The following is a 12,744-nucleotide window of genomic DNA, read 5'->3' on the forward strand; positions in this document are numbered from 1 at the left end:
CTTGAAACTCAATACAAAGCAACAGTATCAAGACAGTGTGATACTAACAAAGAGATACATTATCAATACCTAGTATATCTATGTATTCTCTCTCCCCTCACCCCATTTTATTCTCCAAGTGGTAGAATCCAGAGTCCAGAAATAAACATATATACATACAACTAACTTTAACAACATTGCCAAGATAATTTAAAAAGGAAAAGAATAGGATTTTTTTCTTTTCTTTTCTTTTTGGTACCGGGGATTGAACTCAGGGGCATTCAACCACGGAGCCATATCCTCAGCCCTATTTTGTATTTTAATTAGAGACAGATCTGAGTTGCTTAGCACCTTGCCATTGATGAGGCTGGCTTTGGACACATGATCCTCTTGCCTCAGTCTCCCTAGCCACTGGGATTATAGGTGTGCACCACCATGCCCAGCAAGAACAGGATTTTAAACAGCACTGGACAACTGAATATCCATATACCCACAGAAAATAAAGTTAAATCCCTTCTTCACACCATATGCAAAAATCAATTCAAAATGGATCAAAGATAAAAATGGAGAAGTTGAAACTATAAAACTCTGAAGAAAACATAGGAGTAAATCTTCATGACCTTGGATTAGGCAATGGTTACTTACATATTAACACTTCAAGCAGTCAGCAACAAAAACAGATAAAATGAACTTTATCAATATCAAAAACCATCAAGAATGTGAAAAGAAAACTCACAGAATATGAGAAAATATTTGTAAATCATTTATCTAATGAGAGACTTATATCTAAAGAGCTCATGCAACTCAATAAAAAAAGACAACCCAATTTAAAAATAACCAAAGGAGATATACAAATGGCTAGTCGGTACAAAAAAATGCTTACTATCAACAGCCATCAGGGAACTACAAACCAACATTACAGGACACTACTTTATACCGACTGGGATTAGAAAAAGACAACAATAAGTGCTAGCAAGAATGCAGATAAATTGAAACCCCCATATATTCCTGATGGGATTTTTGGAATATGGTATAGTCACTGTGGAAATCAGTCTGAAGTTGGTGATAAAGTTAAACATAGAGTTACCATAAGATCTAGCAATCTCACTCCAAGGTATACATTAAAGAAATATGAAAATATACATTCACCCAAAAACATGTACACCAGTGTTCAAAGAAGCATTATTTATAATAGTCCCAAAGTGGAAACAATCAAAATGTTCATTAACTCAACTGATGAATGGATGAATAAAATGTGGTATCCATACAATGGAATATCAATCATCAACAAAACAAAAAAGTACTGACTCATGCTATAACATGGATGAACCTCAAAAACATTTTACTAAGTGAAAGAAGGCAGTCATAGATAATCACAAATCATGATTCCATTTATATGAAATGTCTAGGACATGCAAAATCTAGAGACTACAATGTAGATTAGTTTTTCTCTGGTTGGAGGGAATGGACAGAATGAAGGAAGATTAATAAAAGTTATGAAATATCTTTTTGGAGTGCAAATATAAAAGTTCCAAAACTGAATGTGAATAATATAAAATGAAATCTAATAGCATGAGAATTAAAATATAGAATGAAAGGAAATCTCTGAAGAGATAATCACTGTGAATTTCCCAGAACTAATAAACATTAGAATCCACAAATTTAGAAAGTACAATGTATACCAAGCAGAAAAAGTTAATCTATACCTACACAAACTATATTGAAATTGAAAACATTAATGAAGAGAACATCTTAAAAGCAATCAGAGAATAAAGATTAGCAACTGGAGTCAAATGATCAGAAAAACGTACAACCAACATTTCAACAATAAAATCCAAAAGACCATAAAATAATAATTTCAAATTGTTAAGAAAAAAATCATTCTCAACCTAGAATTCTATGCCTAACAAAATTAACTTTCAGAAAAGAGAAACTGACCAGCATGGGGCACACGCCTATAATCCCAGCAGCTTGGGAGGCTGAGGTAGTAGGATCTTGAGTACAAAGCCAGCCTGAGCAAAAGAAAGGTGCTAAGCAACTCAGTGAGACCCTGTCTCTAAATAAAATACGAAATAGAGCTGGGAATGTGGCTCAGTGGTCGAGTGCCCCTGAGTTCAATCCCCAGTAGCCCTCCAACCCCGCCAACCCCGCCCCCGCCCCCCCAAAAAAAACAGAGAGAAACTCCATTTTTTAAATGCTCTCACCATAAAAAAAAAAAAAGTTACGTGAGGTAATGCACATTAATGAGCTCAATTTAGCCATTCTAAATTGAATAAGTATTTTGAAATGTCATGCTGCAAACAAAAAATACATACAATTTTTATTTGTCAATTAAAAATAAAAATGAGAAAAAATAATATAGATTAGTAAAGACAAAAACTTTTAAAACCATCTATAAATCTACCAATAAGAGATAATCATGGATTACATGACCTGAAACATCATTCTTACCTTTGCAAGGTGTTCCCACAGTTGCTGCATATAGGTTATTTTCATATTTCTTTAAACGGTCTTCTAAATTATTAATCTAAAAATAACAAATATTCAAATCATATCATAAGATTTGCACAGAAACCAAATGTAAGAAAAATATGATTACCGTAGCCACTAGGTTTTTTAATGCTGAAGACAAAGTATAGGTAAGTAAAATTAATTTCTTAGATTTAAACCAAAAGACAACAAAAGAAAAAAAAAAATAGAAAGCTGTGCATCAAAGGACAGTATTAGGGGTTGGGGCTGTGGCTCAGTGGTAGAGCGCTTGCCTAGCATATATGAGGCACTGAGTTCAACCCTCAGCACCACATAAAAATAAAGAAATAAAATAAAGATTGTGTCCATCTACACTAAAAATTCTTTAAAAAAAAGTAAAAAAGACTACCTACAGAATAGGAGAAAATACTTAGAAATAATATATCTGATAAAGAATTTGTATCCAGAATATATAAAGAGCACTTATAATTCAACAATAAAAAGAAACAACCCAACTAAAAAACATGGGCAAAGAACATTAATAAAAATGGCCAACAAGCAGAGGAAAAGATGCTTAACATCATTTAGTCATTAGAGAAATACAAATTAAAACCACAATTATATTCTACTTCATAAAGACTCAGATGGCTATAATCAAAAAAACTTAGCAAAATTGAAAGTCCTTACACATTGTAGCAAAACTGAAAGTCCTTACACATTGTTGATATAATGAAAAATGGTGCTGCTACTATGGAAATATTTTGGCAGTTTCTCAAAAAATAAAAGAATTATCGTATAACACAGAAATTCCATTCCTGGGTATACATATACCCAAAAGAATTAGAAACAGATTTCAAACAAAAACCGTGTACACAAATGTTAGTAACAGCACTATTTGCTATAGCAAAAAGGTAGAACAACCCAAATGTCCAACAATTGAAGAATGGATAAACAAAATATGGTATATCCATACAATGGGATATTATTTAGACAGAAGGAGGAATAAAGTACTAAAATATGTTAAACATAGAGATGAATCTTGAAAACATTACGCTAAGTGAAAGCCAAACATAAAAGGTCATGTATTGTATGATTCCATTATATAAATACCCAGCACAGGGAAACTCATAGAGATGAAAAGCAGATTAGTGGTTGCCAAGGGGTTGAGGAAGGAGGTAACAGTGAGTGACTGTTTAATGGGTGTGAGATTTCTTTTCAGGGTGATGAAATGTTATAGAACTAGATATAGTGAATGTGAATAGTGACTGATATTTGTGAATAAACTAAATGTCAATTAATCATATACTTATTAATCATATTATTAAAATGGAAAATTCTATATGTATTTTACCACAATAAAATCACAAGTATAAAAACTTTGTGCCATAACAGTTTTGAAGATTTAAGGATACTAAAAGAAGAGAATTTTAAAGCACTAATCTTAAGAATTAAGGAAAGGACTGGGGTTATAGCTCAGTGGTAAGAGCATTTGACTACCACGTGTGAAGCACTGGGTTCTATCCTCTGTACCACATTAAAATAAATAAATAAAATAAAGGTATTATGTCCATCTACAACTAAAAAAATAAAAAATAATAAAATTAAGGGAAAAGTTAAAGCCCTGAAGAAGTATGGGGGGAAATGTAATAGTTGAACAATGTACCTGTCGTTATGAGTTTAAAAATATGAAAAATTTGAAACATATTCAAATAAAGAAAGTATAGAACAATTAAAGACCATAAACCCATTTATCACCCAATTTCAACAATTATCAAGATTTGTCTGGGGCTAGGGATGAGTGCTTGCCTAGTATGCATGAAGCCCTGGGTTTGATCTCCAACACTGCTAAAATAAAAAATAAAAAAAGATTTTTGTATGTGTATATTTTAAGAGAACTGGTAAATACCTGGAAATTTAGCCTTCAAACTTAGCCTACTGACTTGAGCCACTATTGATCCAAAGTTTAGAAAAAGACTTCACCAAGGATCAAGTTACACACACAAATGTGTATATGTGCTTGTGTTGCATGCCTGGGATTATACCCACACATATTTAAACCGCAGTACATATATTGTCTTTGGATAATAGGTGGACAAATCTTATTAAATTAGAACAATTTATTTAACCACTATGAGAAAGCACCAAAGATAATGTCAACATATTTTCCCCTGATAAACCGAAAAAAAAAAAAGTTCTTTTTAGAACTTAAGTTATTAAGTTGTGTTATACAAACACAAATTGTTACCCAAAATGTTAAACACTAGAAATAATAGGATACAAATGTTTTTGTTTAAATATATGTGATCATGAATTTATAGAGATAACCTCTAGCACCTCTGGACTTGGAAATAAATTTCCCATGTAAAAAGAATATCAAAGTCAATTATTAGATCAGTTGTTTTTGTAAAATCAGTTAAAAGAGATCCAAGTCCATATTAACATACATTAAGTTAGTTAAAAATAAATAGCACTGATTAGCCTGTACCTGTTCTCTGAACTCTTGCTCTTTCAACTTTGAATCACTGATTAAAGAAGTCTTCTGTGCTAGCTGAGTCTGAAAGAACAAAAAACAGATCTGAACTGTATATGGGTTTCATCAATGTCTGGACACATTTCTTTACTACTTGAGAAAATCTTTCTCATTAAAACATTTTTTTTTTGGTTTTAGTTTATTTTTTTTAAAAAAGCATTCCTAAAATGCATTCTTTAAATTCACTTAACAATTAATCTTACCTGTAGTGCCATAATTGTTACCTGAAAAAGGCAAAGAAAAAATAATGAGTGAATACAATAAAATCTGCAAGTAATAAAACAGAGCAATATGAAATTATAGGGAAATAAATTACAGTATTAAGGGAGTGGTCAGATTTGAGATAAGGCACTTTAAATATCTGCTTTCAAACCTGGTTTATTTTGTTTTTTAAACTATCTACCCACAAACATAGGTGAATACAAAGAAAAAGACTACAAAGTCAATCACCAAACTTCTAACAATGATTACTACATAAGGAAGGTGCCCCCGCCCATACAGGTTTCATGTTGTATACTTTTGCATTACGTGACTCTTTCCACAATAAGAATATGTTTGTTGGGCTGGGGTTGTGGCTCAGTGACAGAGTGCTTGCTTCGCATGTGTGAGGCACTGGGTTCAATCCTCAGCACCACATAAAAATAAATAAATAAATGATTAAATAAAAATATTGTGTCCATCTACAACTTAAAAAAAATTAAAAACAAATGTTTGCTTATTATTTGTAAAATTTCTTTATTAACATCTATTTAAAGCACACAGGGAAATTGCTGAATTACTGTGTCTTGGAACTCATTCTTTTTTTCTTTTTTTTGGTACCAGGGATTGATCTTGGGAGCACTCAACCACTGAGCCATATCATCAGCCCTCTTTTGTATTTTATTTAGAGGCAGGTTCTCATTGAATTGCTTAGCCCCTTACTTTTTGCTGAGGCTGGCTGTGAACTCGTGATGCTCCTGTCTCAGCCTCCCAAATTGCTGGGATTATAGGTGTGAGTTACTACACACGGCAGGAACCCACTCTTTACTATGATCACAAAGTATTTTTCCTGGAACTCAACATGTGTGTATAAATCAAAATATCTAGAAGCTCGGTATTGGTAGTGTGTACCTGTAGACCCAGCTACTCTGGAGGCTGAGGGGAGGATCACTTGAGCTCCTGCTTGTTCCAGACCAGCCTGGGCAACACAGCAGGACTCCATCTCAAAAAATAATGATGCCTAGTAGATTTTTAAATTCCCACCACAGTGTGAGCCTGGACATTTTATTCAACCTCTTTGATTCTTTTACTGTCTGTAAAAGGAGACAAGAATCTCTTGAAAGGTTTGTTAGAATTAAATGAGATGCTACATATGTAGGTCAAGTCATGGAACTGACAATGTTTTCAAAAAAAAAACACTTGAATTCCTCTCACATTATCATTGCCAGAATTTTCCTCCTGTTGAAGCTTTTGCTGATATTTCTTCTGTAGTTCCTCAAGCTGAGTTTGCAAGTCCATTACTTTGGCAGTCATTTCTTCTTCACGAGCCTTTAGAATAAAAAATAGTAATAATGTGGTAGAGAGGCAGCATGGTGTAGAGAAAACTTAGCTCAAGTTTTTGAGACATACAGTACTATTTGTAATTAATTAGTATGATCTAAACAGTTTCCTCCATGCCCTACTTTGAGCTCCAAGCCTTTTCCAATGCTGCTCACTATTTCCAGGATGACATTTCTTACACCCTCACTCCATTATTCTCACCAAATAAAGCTCATCAAACTGTTTCTTTGCCCTGAAAATACAATTTTTGAAGGTTTGAAGCATGAGATTATAACAGTGTGTTGTAATGACTATAATGCCTTTTCCATATTGGGATCTGACTTTCAGAAAACATTCAAAGAAATAAAGTAACTTGTATAACTAATTAGAACAAATTTTAAAGTTTTTTTTAATTAAAAACTAAAATAAAGTAGCTATTTTTATACATAGCACTGTCCATCCAGCTGGCAACTTAACTGATCTAAAGAAGTTGTGGGGGAAAAAAATAAAATAAAGAAAGACGTTATGGAATTTTGGGGTTTTTTTTCCTACTTCCTTTGGATAGGCTGTATAACTCAACAGCTGGTCTTCTGTCCTAGACTGGCAAATTTACAAGCACATCTTCTACACATCTGCCCCCAAACCACATTAGGGGTTCCTGAGGGTACAATGTACAATTAAAATCTGTCCTTGAAAAAAAAAAAGCTACTATTTTGTTGATAATCAATGTAAGGTCTCCATTTGCCTAAACTTTGCAAAAACTAGACATGGCTAAATTAGAAAAAGTAATGTGTGACTTTTTGACTCAAAGAATCTACTTAGAAAATTTGGCACAGAAATAATTTTCTCTTCAGTTTTGACAGCCTTGGTAATAGGATGTTGCCAGACCTTACATTCCTTCATCTGTCTTGGCAATTGCTGTGATTTACTATCCAAAGTAATCCAGATCTTTCCTCAATCTTATAAATCTTGCAATAACCTTTATGCTAAAAGAACATTTGGAATTAGAATATTGATCTGACTTGAATAATAAAGACAATTGTTTGCTGACTAAAGAACTTAACAGGAAAAACAACCACAAACAGGTATCTGATTTGACAGATGCTGACTTTCCAGAAACATTCTCTAAGACAAAAAAACAGACGGTTAGGCCCCATGGCACAAAATAAGGCAATGTGAGCCATAAGACACTTGGACAATCTAATTTCCAATACTATTTGTCATGAAATTTTCTCTAGTAGTTGAAAAAAACAAATACCTTCTCTCAACATCAGCAAAACTGAAATCTCTAGTCTCTAGCCTCCTTATATATTGCCCCACCAAGGCAAACCTTAACCAGGCCTCCACATCTAAAACACCATCAACCAGAGTTATTGTAAAAATATTAGTGTCCTTAGTTCTGGTTTACTTTTTTAATTTTACTCTGACATATCGCTCATGGCTGTCTGTGTCAATGTGGTTCAGACTTATTTGAAAAGATCACCTCCATAGCTACTTATTCAGCTAGGCCCAGATTTTAATATGACAATTGGCACTTCCTTTGATAACTGTAGGACACCAACCTAAGGCAAGCCCTCTAAGAATTAGGAAAGAATCCTTTATGAATTATTTCTAATTTAGTAAACAGTTCTGGTGCTGGGATTATAGCTCAGTGATAGAGTGCGTCTCTGGCATGTGTGAAGCCTTGGAATCATAGAATCACACCCGCATGCGTACACACACACACACACACATACACGCACCAGTTCTGTAATTTTTTTTTTTTTTATAAATGCTTGTTAGTCTTCTTTACAATAAAAAAAGATGAATGTATGCAATTTTCATTAGATACCATTTTTAAATATACTTTTTGTATTATTTTTATCTTTTAGCAATGTGAATATGTTGTTCAATATTTTCCCAAATAAAAGTTAAATTAAAAACATTTTTTAAAAAATCCTAAAGAATTGGGAACATGAGAAAATGAAGAACAAGCTAAAGTTGAGTTTAGCTGGCATACACTGATCACTGGGACAATGGGGAGCCATTAGACTTATTTAGGAGGTGAAGTAATATGATTATCCTTTTGCTGCAAGATAGAAAATAATTGTAAGAATGTATGAATATATCAGAGGGGAAAATAAAAAGACAAGTAGAAAGGAGATCAGATAAGAAATTAAAACAATAGACTAGACTAGTTGAAAGATGGCAGCCCAGACTAGTAGCAGCAGTAGAGTTAAGAGAAGAACAACATGGAATATAATTAAAGGAGAAAATCATATCCTAAGAGCCTGCTGTATTTGAGATACTGGGCTGGCAATGAAAGCAGATGCCTACCCTAATAAATACACGGATGCTTATGTGTGAGGGACTTAGGAAGGTGGAACCAAGGATGAAAAACAGTTCCTAGTTTATTCAAATAGGCAATGATAAGTATGTTACCTACCTAAGATGGCAGGAAAAATAAAATCTCTCTGTGCTCAAATTTTAATAAATAACAATTTAACAGATAAGAATTATTTTAATCAATAACAAAATGTAGCCTTCTATAATGTCATCACTGAGATAAATCATCAATCTTTCAGAAGGGGAAAAATATAGTATTAGATAATACATACAAATCCCATACAAATTTTCAACCTGAAAATTTTTTAAATGGAAGAATGGCAGAGAATAGACCTCAGAATAAAAGCAATATGGTGTTTACTGAGAATTGCTAATATCTCCTTATTACTTACATTTTTAAAAAATTTAAGATGAATATATATTTTGGATGCATATTTAAGTGTATATTACAACTAGCTACCAGAAACCACAGAATTGTGGTTAGTAAACACTTGAAATACACTAGTTCAAACTGAGATAAAATATGAAGAATTAAAGAATGCACATATATAGCTGGATGTGTTGTTTATATACTCCTGTATTCCTAGAGACTCAGAAAGCTGAAACAGGAAGATAAGTAGTTCAAGGCCAGCCTGGGAAAGTTAATAAGAACCTATCTCAAAAATAAAAACTAGAAATGGGTTGGAGATAAAGCTTAGAGGTAGAACACCCCTGGATTCAATTCCAAGTAATGTTTAAAAAAAAAAAAAGAAAGAAAAAGAAAGGAAGGAAGGAAGGGAGAGAGGGACGGAGGGAGGGAGGGACGGAGGGAGGGAGGAAAAGAGTGAGTATACATAAATTTATATAAATACATACACATACCTTGGTACATTTGGGGAGTGGTTTCAGGACAACCCTCTCCCATACCTCTTTCCATATACCTTAAATCACTTCTAGGTTGCTTATAATCCTAATACAAATTCCAAGTAAACAGAAGTTATATTGTATTGGTTAGGGACTAATAACAAGAAAAAAATCCATACATGTTCAGTTCAGACATAAATTTTCCGAAATATTTTTGATCAGTAGTTAGCTAAATCCAGGTTTAACAGAACCCATGGATAATATGAAGGCCTACTGCATGTAAATTTTATATCAAGTACAAGTTGAAATGAAAATATTTCAGTTATACTGAGTTAGTTAACATATGCTATTAAAATAAAGTTGCTTTTTTAAAATATAGCTACTAGAAAACTTTATAATATGGTTCGTAGTATATTTTTAATGGACAGTGTTGGTCTAGGATACAGGAAGGAACTTAAACAGAGTCCACCCCATTCCCTTACCCATTCTTCATTTTCTGCCCACTTGCTCTATTATTTTAAACCTGATTAATGAAGACTATTTTCCTAGTCTCCCTAATATACAGCTCATCTTCAAGAAGGGACCAAGACAAAAGGCGTACATCACGTGTCTCCTTGCTCTGTTATTCCATTACCTAAAGAGGTATGTCATGACCCTTGCAAAGTCTACCATCTGCTACCCCACGCATCCAGTCAGAAGTAGTTCACCAAAAGGAACTATAGAGGTGTGGCAAAGCTTCTCCCCTGCAGTTGAAGTCCCCTGGCTTAACTGCTCATCAAAGTTCCTTTCTTAAAGAGAAGTCTTTATTTATGAAATATGTGAAGCTAATGAAGAATATGCTGTAGCACTCACTCTGTCATTTTAAGGAAATCATTTAACTATGCTAAATTTGCTTTTCCTTCTGCAAAAACAAAAACAGATATAACAAATTAAAATTTTAAAAAACCAGAAGACAGAACTAAACTAGCTGTGTTTTATCTTCCAATTTCAACATTCTCTAAGCATTCAAGCATTTTTTTTTTTAACTTAGTACATACATACTCTGGAAATATTAAAAAATGTAAAATTATTTAAATCTTTATTCTGAAACCATTTCCCAAATATACCGAGGTATATGTGTGTATTTATATAAATTTATGTACACTCATGTTCTCCCTTTCTTTTTTTCAACATTATTTAAATCTAAATCTTTCATATTAAAATTTAAAACTAAAAATTATAGAAAGAGCATTTATAGACATGTGTCATATATTGGAATTTCAGTCATTTCAATTATATTAGCAATAATTATATCCTCTGTTCTAAGATCAGACATCTACTGCTAACACAGTTGAGACATGATTTTCTGATTTTGCATTTTAATCATAAAATGGCTCTTGGAGTATAGAAAAATAAAGTTTGGAGCAACAGAGTAACTAAAAGATACGTAACTCAATTGAAACTAATTTACAGTTTAATATTTATATTTAGTTTAAAAACATTCTTGGGATCCAAAGTATTCACTAGCATTCAGGGATTGAACCCAGGGGCACTCTACCACTGAGCTAAATTCCCAGCCCTTAATTTTTTATTTGAGACAGGTTCTTACTAAGTTGCCTAGGCTAGCCTTAAACTTGGGATCCTCTTGCCTCAGCCTCCTGAGTAGCTGGAGTTATAGGAGTACACCACCATGCCAAGCTCATGGCTTATCTTCATGGCTACAGTGCCATTAATGAAATAAGTATTTTGAACTAAACTTCCACTAAATATGAAACATTTAGCTGATACTCTGTTTCTCCCCCCATCTTTTTTTATTCCTTTGATACCAAGAAAAACTCTTCAAATGAATAAGAATTGAATAAAGTTAACTGGCTTGCCCAGAAGATCCCAGGTAAGCAGCCCCATTCGAAACACACTAACTGTCCCATTACTAAAGACTTTACTCAAACACAGGCTCTGCAATCTTAGCATAGTTCTCTTACAGTTCTGTATGAATCTATGAGGAAGAAGGAAAAGAAGATTCCTTTTTCCCCTTAGAAACTCATGGTTGCTTCAATACTAGCAAGTGGGTTGTACCGACTAGAGCAGAATCTGATCAGGAAACTACAGTACTGGCAGAAATCAATTAGACTTTAAATCTACATATAGTACAGAAATATTAATTTGGGTAATATTATAAAAAAACCTTCAATTTTACCATGAAATCTACTATAGCTAAATTTCAAATGAGAAAGAAAATAAGGTACATCAAGGATTTCTTCATATCTTTTGGCTGTTCTTTTTAGATCATCATCTTTCTCTGCAATTTTTTTATGTAACTGATTTGTCTCTTCTCGATGGCTTTCCAAAAGTTCAGCTTCTACCTCCTGGGCCTTATCTAATAGATAAAAAGAGATATATACAAGAAAACACATTAGTCAAGAGTAACTACCTATATCCCAATTGCAGTAAAAATTCTCGCTTCCAATTATTTTTGCTAAAATTCAATTTAGTGTGAACATTACAAGACGTTAAATGAGACAACCAGCCCAACAAATGATCAAAATGATCAAAAATGATCAAATGATCAAAAGAACCCTGTAAGAACTGAGCATAAGTACAAGGTCATTATTAGCTAAAACTTTAGGATTCTTTCACCCACTCCTCCCCGTCAAGGCAAGTCACTGCCAGGTACAGGTAAAAGAACTTTCTAGAGAAACTAATAGAGAATTTTGGGGGGTAAAGACCATTTTTTCCTCCAGTTTAATGACTTACAGCACTTACCATAACTGCAAAAAAGAATAATCTTAAATTATAGCATCTGCTGATTTTGATTTGTTCCTCATTGAATTTAAAATTATACTTACTGATCGTTTCTTTTATGGTCATTTCCAGCTCCTGCTCCTTTTGTGCCAGCTGAGTATTAAACTCTCTCATCAGCTTTTTTAATGTGGAATTGTGCTTCAACTCAAGATCTTCCTGTTCCTGCCTGAATGAAAAAATAAAAATTGAAAGGTTTACTTGCTGCCAACAAAACGAACAAGTTGCAAAGTTACCTGGTCTTCAAAACAGTACAAATAGGATGATCTTACTAACATGAAAACAATTCTAATGGTGTGTGT

At 33.2% G+C, this 12,744-nt stretch overlaps 1 protein-coding gene across 7 annotated transcripts in view; it reads right to left on the minus strand.

Moving 5' to 3' along the window:
• Positions 1–12,744, minus strand: part of Golga4 (golgin A4) — a 99,228-nt gene that overhangs the window by 14,512 nt on the left and 71,972 nt on the right. For 6 of the 7 annotated variants that reach the window (XM_048794920.1, XM_048794921.1, XM_015489495.2 and 3 more), the window contains 6 exons: positions 12,490–12,611; positions 11,890–12,020; positions 6,392–6,505; positions 5,182–5,202; positions 4,934–5,002; positions 2,431–2,506 (listed from right to left, as the gene is read on the minus strand). In XM_048794920.1, the coding sequence (XP_048650877.1) occupies positions 2,431–2,506; positions 4,934–5,002; positions 5,182–5,202; positions 6,392–6,505; positions 11,890–12,020; positions 12,490–12,611 (533 nt within the window). Of the gene's footprint in view, positions 1–2,430; positions 2,507–4,933; positions 5,003–5,181; positions 5,203–6,391; positions 6,506–11,840; positions 12,021–12,489; positions 12,612–12,744 lie in introns of those variants that run through there. The other variant, XM_048794922.1, reaches the window with a different exon arrangement.

Source organism: Marmota marmota, unplaced genomic scaffold, assembly GCF_001458135.2.
Source record: "Marmota marmota marmota unplaced genomic scaffold, marMar, whole genome shotgun sequence".
Classification (NCBI taxonomy): Eukaryota; Metazoa; Chordata; class Mammalia; order Rodentia; family Sciuridae; genus Marmota; species Marmota marmota.